Genomic DNA, 16,721 nt, shown 5'->3' on the forward strand with positions numbered 1-16,721 from the left:
TACACAAATCCACAAAAAACCCTAAAACAGCAGAACTGATATCCACATCAAAACACAAATTTCAGATTAAAACGAGTTTAGAGGGTTGCCCACCTCCCAGATGTAAACACTTTTTTTTTCCCCCTTCACAAATGCAACTTTGAGCTGGGCTAACATCAGAAGTTCAGATGGAGCACATTTAAAATGTTAATCCAACAGTGGCTCATAATTAAATGTAGTTCTCTCTCACATATACCATTCTCTCATTTTCAGGTTCTCACTTCTATACACACTGCCATATTTTACACCTAATTGAAGGCCACTATAATTGCATTATTAAGTATCATTATTTGGTGACATTCAACTTTTCTGCATGATCAGAGTGGAACTAGAGTTACAAAATTGATGGTCAATGAAAGGGTTTTGTACAAGTGGTGTTTTCAGTACCCTACCTACACTCCACATGAAACAATATATTACCTCTAACTCTCAAGGGCATAAAGCACAGAATCCCAACTTCACCATTCCCAAACATCCTTCATTACTCCACAATACACTGTGGCTTATGCTAGAAATAATTTGACACCTTATTGTTAGGGTTGAATCAAAGATTTTACCTCTTTATCTGGCAAGGTGAAAAGGAATTCTCTGTCAAAACGCCCAGGTCTTCGTAAAGCAGGATCTATTGAATCCAGTCTGTTGGTAGCTCCAATTACCACAATCTCTCCTCTGCTATCCAAGCCATCCATAAGTGCCAGCAGCGTAGATACAATAGAACTGACAGAGAAATGCTTTTATTCATTCAGTTAACTAAGCCTACGTTACACTGAGTGAAACTTGGGTAGAGTGGTTATGATCAAGAAAGGAAAAGCTTTTGTTGCTGGAATTATTTTTTGGTTAGTAAAAAAAAAAAAGTGTTCAGTCAAGAGCCTTTTATGATGTTCGGTGCAGAACATTCCTCCCCCGGAGATAAGCAAACAAAGACCAAAAACCACACCATGATAAAATCAAGTCTTGAACAAGCCTTAGTTTCTTTTTTAATCCAAAAGGTAAAGATTTTACTTGCAATCTAAGTAACATGACGATACCTACCCCAAAGAAGGCATGTCTATACAGAACCTAGCACAATATGAATAGGGCCTCTAGGCATTACTCAATACAAACAATAGTATTACTTATAATAAGTACACTTTGGTCAAGCCTAACTTATACAGCAGGGAATCCCAAGTTATGCAAATACCCATCTCCGAGCTCTCTTCCATTTATTGCTGTGCTGGCCTTTACGTCATCCATTGTTATTTTTTAATGTTATTCATTTTTATACTGGCCCAAAGTTTCAACGTATTGCCAATTTCTGTACTAAAAGTGCCAAATGGTAAAAGTTGTTGCAGAAAAGCTAGAGGTGTTGACAGCTGGAGCTTTTGGCGCCCCAGAAGACTGGGGCTTGTTTAATAGTTAAAACGCTGTGGTGCTTCAATGTAGAAACTATCTATGCTAACAGGAACGATTCTCCCATCAGTGTAGGTAATCCACCTCCAAGAGAGGTGGTAGCTAGGTAAGTTGCTTCCTAGTGCTGTCTATATGAGGTGTTAGAGATGTAGCTGTAACAACCTAAGGAGTGTGGATTTTTCACACCGCCAAGAGATGCAGCTATACCAAAGGAAAATTCTAGTGCAGACTAGGCCATGGTGATGTTTTGTTGATCAACCAGTAGGCAGCTGATACTCAGTGCTATGGTGAAGATATACCACCTCTTTTCCTCCCCTTTTGGATTGGGGTGCATGCAACTTCAAATGCGGGGGGGATGTAGGACTGAACTTCTCATAACTCTGCCTCAGCAAGCTCTGACAGTAACTTCACCCTACCACAAAATACACCAATGGCAAAGTACATTAACTTGATGTTTTTTAGACTTCAAAAGATGACACCCTAAGCGGATGAATGGAAGCAAGTTACACTTCTCTCAGAGCTATGGTTTCAGGCTGCATACTGAGACAGCAAACATAACTGCACTGGTTCACACTGCAACCATAAAGGCTAAAGACGGTTTTAAAATGAAGTTTTGGAGATTGCAACACAATTATAAGGCAGATTCAAAGAGAATTTTGCAGTTCAAAGGGCAATAACTGTGATATATATATGGGCCCCTGATTATGATATTGCTGGAAAAGGGTTAAAAGGAAAGCAAACTGACAGACCAGAAATATAATTTCATTTGGAGAGTTGTACAAACATAGGAGTGTGTCAGAGAAACTACGTTACAAAAAAATTAAAATACCACACTGAGCTTGGTATCGCTACAAAATCTAATTACTTGCAACTTAATACTACCCAAGTTTAGAGAGGCCTCCTAATGCTGATGCCCTCCCTCCCGCCACCCACAAGAATAAAAGACTACTAACAGTATAGTCTCCCCCTCTTACAAGGCTCAAGCAGATTTTAACACTCTTTTTTTTAAAAATATGAAGTGTAATACCTGTGAATTTGATCTTGTCTGCTGGATCGTACAGGAGCCAAACCATCTATCTCATCAAAGAAAATAATTGAAGGACGCATCTGATAGGCCTAAAAGGAAAGGCAGACTAAGGAATATTCAAACTAATATATGTAAAAAATAATGCATTCAAAAAACTACATTAGAAAAACATTAAGCACTCAGAAGTCAAGAAATGCCAGAATTAATGCCTCACACATTCCTGGATGTAATTTCTGATTTACAAAAATCTCCCCAAAGCAAAAAACCCTACCCTGATAAAACAAAGTCTGTCATGTACAACCATGTTGACCCTCCTACTCAACATGGGTCATCAGGAAGGTTCAGGCCTTTATACCCACAGCACCAACCTCTACCACTTGAGGTAACAAAGTAACTGGTAGCAACAGTAGGCAGTTATTTTCTAAATGGACCAGCCACTATGAGTAGATGAGACACCCTTTGCCAGTCAGTTCGCAGCTATTTGCTGATGAGAGAGAAATGTAGAAACACATGACTCCTGGGGTTCAGCACCAGGTCCTGGAGGTGAGCCTGTCCTAGTCGATACAGGCCTGTCAGACCCCATTTTCTCAGCTTGTGTCCTTTTCCCTTTGCTCTCATTCGTACCATACCAGCTCCTGTAACCCTCCTCTGCACCTTTTCAAAGGTGCGCCTGCCAAATTTCAAGTATCTCACCAAAGCATGGAGGCACCAGAGCTTCTCAATGAAACACTTGTAAGATTAAACAAGACAAAAAAACAAACAAACAAACAAACAAACAAAAAAACTCACCACACTCCAAACGCAGGCAAAAATATATTTCCTCCCATCTACCCCTAATCAGGTTCCCCAAAACATCTGGACAATTTTTACTTGAACTTCTAAAAAATTCAGACAGGCACCACCATGGAAAATTTCAGCCACAAGAGTTAAAGTCTTTCAAAGTTATAAGCAAGTGAAAACAGAGCCATATAATAAAAAAAGGTGTTTGGCAACCTTAACTACAGATTTCAATACTAGCTCCACATATAATAAAAGTGTATAGTCTAATTCGAATATTACCTGATCAAATAATAAACGAAGCTGTCGTTCAGATTCTCCCACCCATTTACTGAGGCAATCAGCACCTTTTCTCATAAAGAAGGCTACTCTTCTATCACCCTGACTGCACTCATTAGCAAGTGCCCTAGCAACCAGGGTCTTTCCAGTACCAGGTGGACCGTAGAATAGACAGCCCCTGTAAAATACAAGAGTTCCCATGTTTCAGTTGCAATACATTAGAAAGGAACAGAAATTGTTCCAAAGAGCTTGAGATGTAAGACAACAAAACATCAATATATGAAGGTTGATGGGGGTGGGTAGGGGGGAAGAATAAAGAAGGGGGCATAAACAGATTAAAATCAAAATAAGTACAAATTTGATATAAATATATACAAATTTTATTTAACAGAAATATATTCATGTATTTTGTTAGATACACAGATTTAAAGGCTTGAAGGGATTATGATGATCTAAGACTAACCTCCTACATAATAAAGGCCATAGAATTTCACTGAGTGGAGAGGAGGAGAGGTCAGTTACCTGACAGTAATTTGATTTCTTTGAGATGTTTTTTCCGGACCATAGGATGTGTGTTCTCAATGGGAGACTGCAAAGTAGTGTCTGTGTACCCATACTTTGCAGAACAGCACACCTTGTGCTCCAAATGAGGGCACAGAGGGAGGACTGAGCTTGCTGCCATTCAGTTCCTTCTCGACCACGAAGCCAGAACTCCGTAACACAGGGAAAGGAGGATGGCAACCGGAGCACCATAGGGACAAAACATCTTGAAGAACTCAACTAAGCTAAGTAATCTCTACTATTTCTTGTATATGTCCCTATGGGTGCTCCACCACAGTAGACTCCCAAGGAGTAACTTAATGAGAAGGTGTGTGCTGATGGTATAAATCCAGGGTCGTTTGAAAGACTGCATCGCCAAAGGCAGCATCATCTCCGGAAGCAGGTATGATAGTGTAATGTTTAGCAAATATACGGACAGAAAACCAATTACCAGAACTGCAGATTGCTGCTGTGGCAACATCTTTCAGTAGAGTTGTAGATGTGGACTAGAGCTCTGGTGGAATGTGCTGTCACTCTGTGAGGAGACTGCTCCCCAGCATTTTCATAACAAGTCAAGATGCAACACGAAGCCCACTTAGACTCTCTTTGCATTGAAATCTGTTGGCCCTTCATTCTATTTGCAATTGATACAAATAGCCTGGGAGATGCTCGGAATGGTTTAGTCCTGTACAGATAGAAGGCAAGGGCACTTCTGACATCCAGTGAACAAAAACGTTATTCTTCTCTGGGTACACGAAGTTTTGGGTAGAAAACTGGTAGAAAAATCTCCTGGTTAATGTTAGGTTTCGAGGAGACTTTGTAAGAAAGAAAGAGGACATAGTGTAATTGTCTTTGTAGAAAGTGGTATATGGTGGGTCCGTCGGGAGTGCCCCCAGCTCCCCCATCTGTCTCACTGAGGTGATAGTCAAGAATTAAGTTTTGAGGACATGGTGGAAGAGGTCACCATTGGTTTGAATGGGGGTTTCCTTAGGGTGTTTAGAACAAGGTTGAGGTTCCACTAGTGGGCTGGCTGTCAAACAAGAGGAAACAAGTTACATAGGCCCTTGAGAAATCTGGTTGTTGTAGGGTGGGCAAAAACAGAAGCCCTGGATGAGTGAGTGGAAGGCTGGAAGGGTGGTCACATGTATCCTGAGAGTTCATCAAGAAACCCTGTTTTTAATTCTAACAGGCAGTCCAGAATCTTAGAAAGCAGGACTCATAAGGCTCGAGATGATGGAGGGATTGGAAGCGCTTCCACCTTTAGAGGTAGGTTTTGCAAGTACCAGGATTCCTGTTGGATAAAAGAACTGACTGAACTCAATCCAAACAGGTTAATTCCATGCTTGAGAACCACTGAGGGGCCACATCCTCATATTCAGAGGAGGACGAGTTGGGATGGATGAGGGTTCCTGAGTTCTGTATCAGGAGGTCTTTGTTGATCAGATGTCTGAGGGGTTATGCCTCCATGAAATCAGGAGGTTTGGCTACCATACCTGTCTTGGCCAACCATGCAATATAAAGATTGCTCTCATTCCTTCATGGCACATCTTGAGAATCAATGGTACAGTGGGCAAACATAAAGAAGGATACAGGGACATGGTGTTATCAGGCCATCCCTGAGAGAGTTGCAACGATGACCTCCCTTGGAGCAGAACAGGTGACATTTCACCTCTACTATACCCCACATCTGGCAGATGACAGTCTGATCCTCCATTCAAGATCTCGCCAGAAGGTTCTACTCAGGGAGTTTGCAATTGTTTTCTGGAGGCCTGGTAGACCGACAGCTGATATTTCTGATGGGAAATGCACCACTTCCACAGCCTTAGCACCTCTGCAACAGGGTCCTGCTCCACCCTGGCAGTTGACATAATACTTTGTCAACCTGTTGTCCAGCACAACTGATTAACTGACCTTGCATGGCTTAAAGGAAGTGTTGGCACGCATATCATACTGGTCTCTATTCCAGAATACTGACATGAAGCGTTGATTCCTGTGTCAACCATTTGCCTTATGCTGTCACTCTCTGTAGTTGAGTTCCCCATCCTAACAGACACACATCTGTTGTGAGGGTCTTCAACAGTGCTGGATGAAATAATGAGGTTCTAATGCAGATTCTCCATAGACTCTCTTACATGGTGAAGAGCCTATTACCTTCTGAGATACTGATACACATTTGGAGAAGCCGTGTCTATTTAGGATATATATTGTTCTTAGCCATATCAGAAGGCATTTGAAGTGCATCCTTGTGTGAGGAAAACACATACATGGTGGGCAACATGTCGCCCAAGATCTCTAGACAAATCCTCACTGTTGCTAGTGGACTGCACTCTAATGTTGAGATTAGGTTGGGTAGGTTGGCTCTTGCTGTTGTGGAGTCAAGAGTAGTTCCTATAAAGTATATTCTCTGTACTTGAGTTTGTATAGCTTTTTTGAGGTTGACAGAGGCCCAGAAATTGGAAAAGCATTACTGCTCTAGATGCTGTTGACTAAACTTCTTGGGGTGACCAGACCCTGCAAAGCCAGTCATTCATATATGGAAACACTGATATTTCCCCTGATGGAGCTGTGCCACTACCACTGAGAGAATCTCTGAACACCCTTGGGACATGGAGAGTCCAAGTGGGAGAACTTGATTTTGATAGTGATCTGTCCCTATTATGAAGCCTAGAAAATGCTTGTGGGAGGGGTAGGTAGGTAAACAAAGTATGCGGGTGAGGACCTTCACTGTTCTGACTGGTATCAAAGGCTAGAGACTTAAGCAAGTCTCAACTTGCTGTTTTCACAGTGGTACTGGGGAGGTGGCACTGTTAGAGCTTTCCAGTACTGGTGACTCAGGTTTATCAGAGATAATAAGATCCTCTGCAGAAAGGAACCTGGAACAAGGTAGAGAGTTTTGACAGCCTTCACACAAAGTCTGGGCCAGTACCATCTGGTAAGATGGAGCCTGTTGCAGTACCACAGTTACTGTAGTGTCATCTCCCCTTTCAGAGGTATGGTGAAATTCTGGTACTAGGGCACAGATGGTAGCCCTGTCTCTCTCAGTGCTGCAAGGTATTAGATGGTGCCAACAACAGTTGTAGCTGCTCTGGTGGTAGGCATCTCTGGAGTTTTTCCTGTACTGATTCAGTGGTACCGACTCCTACCATCAGAGGGACAAAAGGTCTCCCAACAGTGGGTCTTACAGGGTGATATACCTCTCCATACAAGGAAATGAAGTAAAGTTGTATATTTCTTCTTTAGAGTTTTCTTTGTTGCGGATGATGCAGCAACTGGCACTGAGGCAGCCTGAGCTGTAGAGGTGGATGTACAGGGGGAAGTGAACCTCTTTGGAACTACAGCATGGTCCACTAATAAGAGCGTAAGTCTAGTCTCCCTGTCTTTCTTGGATCTGCATTTGCAACCCTGACAGACCTTGCATTTAGAAGAGTTGTGGGAGTCCCCCAAACACTGCAGGCAGCTGGAGTGTCCATTACAGAGTGGAAGAGAGCTGTGGCAAATCTCACAGGACTAAAATCCTGGAGCATAACAAATAGTGCTCTGACGCAAACAAAAAATCCCTCTTCTATCAACATAACAGTGTTATATAAAATAAATAGGTACTGAATGAAAATAAATAATGAAAAAGAAACTACTAAAGCAAAAGCGGCAAAGAATCCTGTGGCACCTTATAGACTAACAGACGGTTTGGAGCATGAGCTTTCGTGGGTCAGATGCATCTGACGAAGTGGGTATTCACCCACGAAAGCTCATGCTCCAAAACGTCTGTTAGTCTATAAGGTGCCACAGGATTCTTTGCTGCTTTTACAGATCCAGACTAACACGGCTACCCCTCTGATACTAAAGCAAACAAAAGAAAGAATTCACACAGTGAAGGCAGGAAGCTGCAGACAGCTGACCTTTTCATCTCAAGCTCCATGCAATTGAGGAGGAACTGAGTGGCAGTGGGCTAGCACCTCCCTATACGTCCTTGTTTAGAGCACAAGGTGCTGCACTGCACAAGGGCAGGCCCACAGACACTACTCTGCAGACTCAGAGTGCACAGCTATGTGCACATCCTATGGTGGAGTACCCATAGAATACACTCCAAGAATTATTTTTTCCTAATGTGTGAGTGAACATTATTGAGTTCAATAACTTGCAACTGAACTAGATCATATCTTTTATAAAAGCATTCAAATCTTCATTTAAAGACTCCAACTGACAACGAATTAACTCATTTCTCTTGGTAAGCTGTGCCAATGGTTGATTATGCTCACTGTTAGGTTGCATCTTATCTCCAGTTTGACATTTTCTAACATCAAAAAACTTAAGTCTTAAAACAGGTCAGAAACTGAAGAGATTACATATAGACATGGTTTCCTGAGGAAGAGTCTAACAACCATTTATTTAGAGCAGTGGCGGGTACCCCGATGGGTCACATGCAGGCTGCAGGTTGATCTGATTGTGGGCCATGAGACATTTTGCAGACGTTGACTGTCTGCAGGCATGGTCCCCTGCAGCTCTCAGTGGCCGCGGTCCCAATGGCCTATCAATACAAATGATATGATTTGTATTAGAGTAGCTAATAGAGGCCCCACCTGAGATTAAGGCCCCATTGTGTAAGCCACTGTTCATACACATAGTAGACAGCTCTTGCTCCAAAGAGATTACAACCTCATTAGATACACGGGGGTGAAGGTAGAGGAAGTATTATTAGCTGAGAATAAGTGACCTGACCATGAGCAGGATATGCCCGACATTTAGTCCAACCTCATAAATCAGATCCAGACTGATTCAATTTGAGGCCCTTGTTTTCAAAGAATTACAACTTAATAAGAAAATGTTTAATTCTTCCTCCCTTAAAAGGCTTAAATTTCCAGGTTGATTCCAGAATCTGCTGACAATGATATGAGGATGATTTCTGAAGGTGACCAAAAAAAACCAAACACACCCACACCCCCCAAAAGTATCTGGAAATCTGTTAGAAGTTTTAGGAGCTGGCAGTTAAGTCATTTTAAAAAGACATTCAAGAAAAACAAAAAACAAACAAAACCCACCCAACACATACATTTGAGGATTTTAAAAATTATTTGTAATACTGTAGATTAAGTTATATTGTGATAGGTGTTTATGCATTTCATTCACCAGGGGTTGAGTTGAGGTTTTGGTTTTTTTTTTTTTTTTTGAGGGGGAGGGGTTGGGCATTTCAATTTATTACCATTGTTTCCTGCACAAAGTAGTAAGACTATATAAAAGTGGCTCCTTCTTAAAATCACATCTGTTCACTGTATTTGTCTGAAGTCATTCCAATATTACTATACACACACACACACACACACACACACACACACACACACACCTTACTATCTCAAGTAGTCACTTTTTACTGCATACCAGCTAGCAACGCATACAGCTCTCAAAGGGGAAGCTAACATTTTTATTTTGTTCCATGGATAAACAATATTGCTAGTATTCTGACTGCAGTTTCTTCAGCACTGACTTGCAGATGTCAAGAAGTTTGCAGAGCTGGTAGCTCGAAAATCCCTCTCCACTTGTAAACTTATCAAATTGTATATGAAATAGAAAACAAATAGACAGTAAAAATGCCATTTTTACTGAGTCACTTTTCAGAGTATACCTTTACCTTAAAGACCAGACACTATGTCTCTGGTTGTGTCTTGGCACTATATGAATCTTGAAACTCTGTACATTCTGGGTTTTGTCTGTTTAAAGTCTTTGTCTTTTAATGTTACTTTGATAAAGTTTGCACATAAATGTTTTAGGATATGAAAAAGATACTTAAAATGCAATATTCTTCTATAAACGAAAGCATGAGTTTTCAAGTTGCAATACAAGTCATATTACCTTGGAGGCTGAATTCTGAATCTCTCAAATACTTCTGGATAAAGCAGTGGAAAAACCACCATCTCTTTTAAAGCTGAAATGTGGCTAGATAGTCCACCCACACTATCAAATCGTACCTAGTTCAGAGAGAGTTAAAAACAAAAATCACATTTCATACATGGTTCAAATCAGGCAGGGTCAACAGGACAACTCTACTAAGCATCCAATGATGAGGTTCTCAAACTGTGTGTCAGGACCCCCCAGGGGGTCGCAAGATTATTACTAGGGGGGTTGTGAGGCATCAGCCTTTACCCCAAACCCTGCTTTGCTTCCAGCATTTATAATGGTGTTAAATATATAAAAAAGTGTTTTTAATGGGGGAGGGGGGCGCACACTCAGAGGTTTGCTATGTGAAAGGGGTCACCAGCACAAAAAAGTTTGAAAACCACTGCAATAATAGAAGACTTCATATGCAACTACAGAAGAAAAATGTACTTGGCAATCACGGCAATTTTAGAACATGCTGAGGAGAGGCTTATGTGTAAAGGCAGTGGTAAATAGATAATTTTGTACAGTTTTTCTGTAACTAACACTTTCAACCAGTGGGTAACTGACAGTATTTGAGACAAAGTACTTACTGAAAAATCTATTTGCATTGGATCAACATCGGCCAGGCTTGCTCCAATTTTCATCCGATCCTTGTGAACTCCTTTTAATTCGTCTTTCCGAAAGTTTAGTGGAAGACACCTGATTTGAAAGTCAAGGAAATGGGAAGACAAACAATAAAATAAGATAACCAGATTTTTCTTGCCAAATTATACAAGCTTATGATAAACACTCCTGCACTACCAAATCTCTCAACTGAATTAAAGTTCCAATGTCCAGATATGAACAAACGAAGAGGGTCAGTTATCCTAAATACTACCAACTTCCTTGGGGTGCCTACAGATTTGTGCTTCTACATACTTGGGCACTTTTGAAAATCCCACCCCAACAAAGTTTGATGGTATCTGGATTAACTAATCATCTCCCTTTTTTCACTTTTGGACATTGTGAATTTAGCTTAGTTTTAATGATGAAAATCATTCTTCCACAGATTAGCTATTTCTATACTCAGAATTGGAACAGCAACATGATAGGTTTGTTGTTTCAGTGTTTTCTGTGGAGCCACATGACCTTTGGATCAGGCCTGCAGTTGCTGCACCATCCCAAGTTTATGTAACAATGGACCTAAATTCTGTAGCAAATCCCCCCCAAATTTATATGTTACATGCTAGCTCTGAGGCAGACTGAAGAATCTAAATGCACACAACAATACACAATATTCATTAAAGTAACACCATTCTACTTGGACATCACACCTGAAATCTGCCTCAGAAATCTGTACCTGCGATGGTTAGAAACAGTATTTAAATAATTACAACAAAATCATTTTCTTGTTTTCTTTTATGTTTACTTTTGCATTTTACAGTATCACTGTTTCTCCCTTGCTAAAAACACCCTTGTAAACAGGGCAGCAGCAGAACCGTATACACTACAAAATAAATTCAGTACACGCTGTGTAAGAGGTTCTTTAAAAGCATATCCAGTTTCTGATAATTTTTTACTTTTAGAATTGACTAACGTCAAATATACCAAGAGATTTGACTACAAGTTGCCACAGTGTAGAGAATCTGCAGTATAAGAATTAAGAGACTAACATTTTACGTAAGTGCAGATGCCATTTCTCCCAAAAGGGGGAAGGAGAGAAGCTACATAATTATACTTACCGGCTTAATGCTCTGTTATGACTGCATTTCCTACGCCTTTCAAAGCGTTGCTCATCATCAGACGAAGAGGAGGAAGATGTGGAATCACTATTATGGATTGCATGCTTTCGTCTGTATTATAATAAAATGTTTACGGAAAAATAGTAATAAGCTTAAGTATGTGCTCACTCTGAAAAGCTAAAGGTCAAGTTATTAACTGTTCTTTCCAAATTCCACCTCAGAATTTACAGAGGGTTACGACCCGTTAGGTTATCTAGCCCATTCCCTGTAAACGTAGGATTGCTTCCCTACTTGTTATACCCTTCCAGGGGAGGAGGAGGAGGAGGAGGAGGAATCCTCACTGGAGCAAAACAAAACCAAAAACAAAACAAACCTGTTTTTATACCAAAAAGGATGAAGTGTTTACTTAAAAACATACAATTATGAAGGCCAAGTTTTCAAATGCAACTACTGATTTTGGTTACTCAAACTGACACCTTAAAGCAGTGGTGGGCAACCTGTGACCTGCATGCAGCCCATCAGGGTAATCCGATAGCAGGCCACGAGACATTTTGCTGACATTGACCATCCGCAGGCATGGCCCCTCCATAGCTCCCAGTGGCCGTGATTCGCTGTTCCTGGCCAGTGAGAGCTGTGGGAAGCAGCAGCCAGCATATCCCTTCAGCTCACCACTTCCCGCAGCTCCTATTGCCCGGGAATTGCGAACTGCAGCCACTGGGAGCTCCAGGGGAGGCCATGCCTACTGATGTTCAACATCAGCAAAACGTCTCGCAGCCTGCAATCAGCTTACCCTGATGGGCCGAATGTGTGCCGCAGGTTGCCCACCACTGCCTTAAAGGATCCTTTGTTTTTCAGAAAGTTCTGAGCATACATTCTCAGAAACATAGGGCCCTTTAAGATTTTCAAGTTGGGGATAAAAAATTAAGGACATCCAAAACCCACTAGTTGCTTTTGAAGATCCTGGACAAAGTTTTTATATTCAAAAGTATTAAATATAAATTCTCAGGGAACAAAAAAACTACTCCATTATTTTAAGATGCAAGTACTTATCAGTAACTAAAGGGTAAAAAGTAGGGCTGTCAATTAACTGCCACTAACATGTGCAATTAACACACAGCATACTTAACAAGCGTTAATCGCAAAATCTCTGGGCGGGAGTGCAGCACGAGTGGCTCTGGAGAACTTATGTCTGGTCAGGAGCAGTAATGCAAGCCGCCACCAAAGGGCAGGAAGAGAAGAGGCTAGAGAAAGTAAAATGGTTCCCATCCAGGTGTTTTTAAAAAGTAAAAACAGTACAGCCAGGGGCTTGCCAGAGCCACCCCTACTCACTCAGCACGGCTCACCCAAACTACCCTCCCCTTGCCTCCCAGGGCTGGGGCTGACCCTCCCCCACCCTTAACAGAGTCATAGCCAGCATACTACTATTCTGAAAGTCATTTTAAGCAACATTCCATTATGTGACTGTTCTCATTTATCCATATAGGTGGCAATCACCATCCCATATACCAACCTGTTAATCCTTTTGCAGTAGGGACTTCGTGGTCCTGCAGGGCTAAAAGGATATCTTCGTCTCACAGGAGAGGATGGACCAGTATAAAATAGGTTGGGCTTTCTTTGGTGCCTTGGCTCTATTAAAAGCAAAAAAGTTTGATTTAAAGATCTACTAGAACTATCCTAAATTAGAGTACATGACACAAAGAGCAGGAAACAAAGTGAAACATTGGACAGATGAAAGTCAAAAGACGGTTACTCACCTTTGTAACTATTGTTCTTTGAGATGTGTTGCTCATATCCATTCCAATTAGGTGTGCGCGCGCCGCGTGCATGTTCGAAGACTTTTTACCCTAGCAACACTCGGTGGGCCAGCAGGTCGCCCCCCTGGAGTGGTGCTGGTATGGCGCCTGATATATACCCCTGCTGGCCCGCCCGCTCCTCAGTTCCTTCTTGCCGGCTGCTCCGACAATGGGGAAGGAGGGCAGGTGTGGAATGGATATGAGCAACACATCTCGAAAAACAACAGTTACAAAGGTGAGTAACCGTCTTTTCTTCTTCGAGTGCTTGCTCATATCCATTCCAGTTAGGTGATTCCCAAGCCTTACCTAGGCGGTGGGGTCGGAGCGAGACGTTGCGGACTGTAAAACCGCTGCGCCGAAAGCGGCATCGTCTCTAGCTTGCTGGACCAGTGCATAGTGTGATACGAAGGTGCGCACAGAAGACCAGGTGGCCGCACGGCAGATTTCCTGTATGGGGACATGAGCCAAAAACGCAGCAGATGAAGCCTGAGCCCTGGTAGAATGGGTGGTAAGGGCCCCCGTTGGCACGCGGGCCAAGTCGTAACATGTCCTGATGCAGGACGTGACCCAGGATGCGATACGCTGGGAGGAGATTGCCATGCCTCTCATGCGTTCCGCTACTGCCACAAACAATTGTGGTGAACATCGGAAGGGCTTAGTTCTCTCAATGTAGAATGCGAGAGCTCTTCGGACATCTAAGGAATGGAGCTGTTGCTCCCGTCAGGATGAATGCGGCTTTGGGTAAAAGACTGGCAGGAAGACGTCTTGGTTAATATGGAAGGCGGAGACGACCTTAGGAAGGAACGCCGGGTGTGGTCGCAGCTGCACCTTGTCCTTATGGAACACCGTATACGGAGGGTCCACGGTCAGAGCCCGAAGCTCAGAGACTCGCCGAGCCGACGTGATAGCGACTAGGAAGGCCACTTTCCAGGACAGGTACAGCAGCGAGCATGTGGCTAAGGGTTCGAAGGGGGGCGCCATGAGCCTGGTCAAGACAAGGTTCAGGTCCCAAGTAGGGGTAGGCCGTTTGACCTGAGGGTATAGTCGCTCCAGGCCCTTGATGCATCTTGACACCCTATGGTGTCAAAACACAGACTTGCTAGCCTCGCCTGGATGGAAGGTGGATATAGCAGTGAGATGGACGCGCAGAGAGGAGATCGCCAAGCCCTGCTGCTTGAGAGACCACACGTAGTCCAAAATGGTGGGGACTAGGACGGAGAGTGGGTCGTGGCCATGTTGGTTGCACCAGCAGCAGAAGCATTTCCATTTCGCTAGGTAGGTTGAACGCGTGGAAGGCTTCCTGCTGCCCAACAACACTTGTTGTACTGCGTCAGAACAGCGCAACTCGGACTGGCTTAACCAGCCAGGAGCCATGCAGACAGATGGAGGGACTGTAGATCCGGACGGCGCATCCTGCCGAAGTCCTGTGTGATCAGATCTGGCCAAGGAGGTAGGGCAATTGGATTCGCCAGGGACAGATCGAGCAGCATGGTGTACCAAGGCTGCCGCGGCCAAGCCGGAGCGATCAGGATGTGGCGGGCCTTGTCTCTCCGGACCTTGATCAGGACTTGGTGGACGAGAGGGAAGGGTGGAAAGGCGTAGCAAAGACGTCCCGTCCACGGAATGAGGAACGCGTCCGACAGGGAGCCCAAGGAGCGACCCTGTAGGGAGCAGAACACCTGGCATTTCCTGTTCGATCTGGAGGTGAACAGATCTATCTGGGGAAACCCCCATCTCCGGAAAACAAAATAGAGGACGTCCGGACGGATGGACCATTCGTGGGACAGAAAGGATCTGCTCAGGTGATCCGCAAGGGTGTTCCGCACTCCCGGGAGAAAGAAGGCCACTAGATGAATAGAGTGGGCTATGCAAAAGTCCCACAGACATATTGCTTCCTGACACAGCGGGGAGGATCGAGTCCCGCCCTGCTTGTTGATGTAATACATGGCGGTTGTGTTGTCCGTGAAAACCGCGACACAACGGCCGTGTAAATGGCGTTGAAATGTCTGGCATGCTAGGCGAACTGCCAGCAGCTCCCGCACATTGATGTGAAGAGTCAGCTCTCTGTGACCATAGACCCTGTGTACGCAGGGTCCCCAGGTGCGCACCCCAGCCCAGCGATGACGCGTCCGTTGTCAAGGACACTGAGGGCTGAGGGGCGTGACACGGTAGGCCCGCACACACTTGGGAGGGCGTTGTCCACCAGCCTAGGGAACCTAGAACATTCGGTGGGATCGTTACGATTGTGTCTATGGCGTCCCTGCCTGGTCGATAGACCGACGCGAGCCAGGTCTGCAGCGGGCGCATGCGGAGTCTTGCATGCTTGGTGACGAAGGTGCATGCGGCCATGTGCCCCAGGAGAGCGAGGCACGTTCGAGCAGACGTGGTTGGGAAGGCCTGTAGGCTTGTGACCATGGACACTATGGCTTGGAATCGGTGCCGGGGGAGGCTGGCCGTCGCGAGGTTGGAGTCCAGCATTGCCCCGATGAACTCTATGCTCTGCATAGGTACCAGAGTGGACTTGTCCGGGTTGATGGTCAAGCCTAGACTCGCAAACAGCTCCCTGATGATGGTGATGTGCCCGGTCACCTGCACCTCCAACGTGCCTCGAATCAGCCAGTCGTCGAGGTAAGGGAAGACATGGATACGACGATGGCGCAGGGCAGCGGCGACGACCGCCATACACTTGGTGAATACCCAGGGGGCCGAGGAGAGCCCAAAGGGGAGGACCGTGAATTGGTAGTGGTCCTGATTTACCACAAAGCGAAGATACCGCCTGTGCGGGGGAAAGATTGCAATGTGGAAGTAAGCGTCCTTCATGTCGAGAGTGGCGTACCAATCTCCGGGATCCAGGGAAGGAATGATGGTTTCTAAGGTTACCATGCGGAACTTGAACTTTTTGATGAATTTGTTCAGGCCTCGCAGGTCCAGGATGGGTCGAAGGCCCCCTTTTGACTTGGGGATTAAGAAGTACCGGGAATAAAACCGCTTGCCCCTTAGCTCCCTTGGCACCTCCTCTATAGCTCTGATGAGCAGGAGCTTGCGAACCTCCTGGATGATAAGTTGCTCGTGAGAGGGGTCCCTGAAGAGGGACGAGGAGGGAGGATGGGAGGGGGGTGGAGAAATAAACTGAAGATGGTAACCAAACTCCACCGTGCGCAGGACTCAACCATCCGAAGTTAGCTGGGACCATGACAGCAGGAAGGGGCGGAGGCGGTTGAGGAAATGAAGTGGATCCAGGGAAGGGATTGGTAAGCTGCTCTCGGGCGCACCTTCAAAAGTTCG

The 16,721-nt window shown here is 44.3% G+C and overlaps 1 protein-coding gene across 6 annotated transcripts in view; it reads right to left on the reverse strand.

The window, feature by feature from the left end:
* ATAD2 (ATPase family AAA domain containing 2) overlaps window positions 1-16,721 on the reverse strand; it is an 89,778-nt gene that overhangs the window by 49,256 nt on the left and 23,801 nt on the right. For all 6 annotated transcript variants that reach the window (XM_050940581.1, XM_050940585.1, XM_050940583.1 and 3 more), the window contains exons 8-14: window positions 13,154-13,271; window positions 11,644-11,754; window positions 10,513-10,621; window positions 9,896-10,011; window positions 3,515-3,689; window positions 2,456-2,544; window positions 597-756 (exon numbers count right to left, since the gene is read on the reverse strand). In XM_050940581.1, coding sequence (XP_050796538.1) covers window positions 597-756; window positions 2,456-2,544; window positions 3,515-3,689; window positions 9,896-10,011; window positions 10,513-10,621; window positions 11,644-11,754; window positions 13,154-13,271 — 878 coding nt within the window. The remainder of the gene's footprint in view (window positions 1-596; window positions 757-2,455; window positions 2,545-3,514; window positions 3,690-9,895; window positions 10,012-10,512; window positions 10,622-11,643; window positions 11,755-13,153; window positions 13,272-16,721) is intronic.

Source organism: Gopherus flavomarginatus, chromosome 2 (genome assembly GCF_025201925.1).
Source record: "Gopherus flavomarginatus isolate rGopFla2 chromosome 2, rGopFla2.mat.asm, whole genome shotgun sequence".
Lineage (NCBI taxonomy): Eukaryota > Metazoa > Chordata > Testudines > Testudinidae > Gopherus > Gopherus flavomarginatus.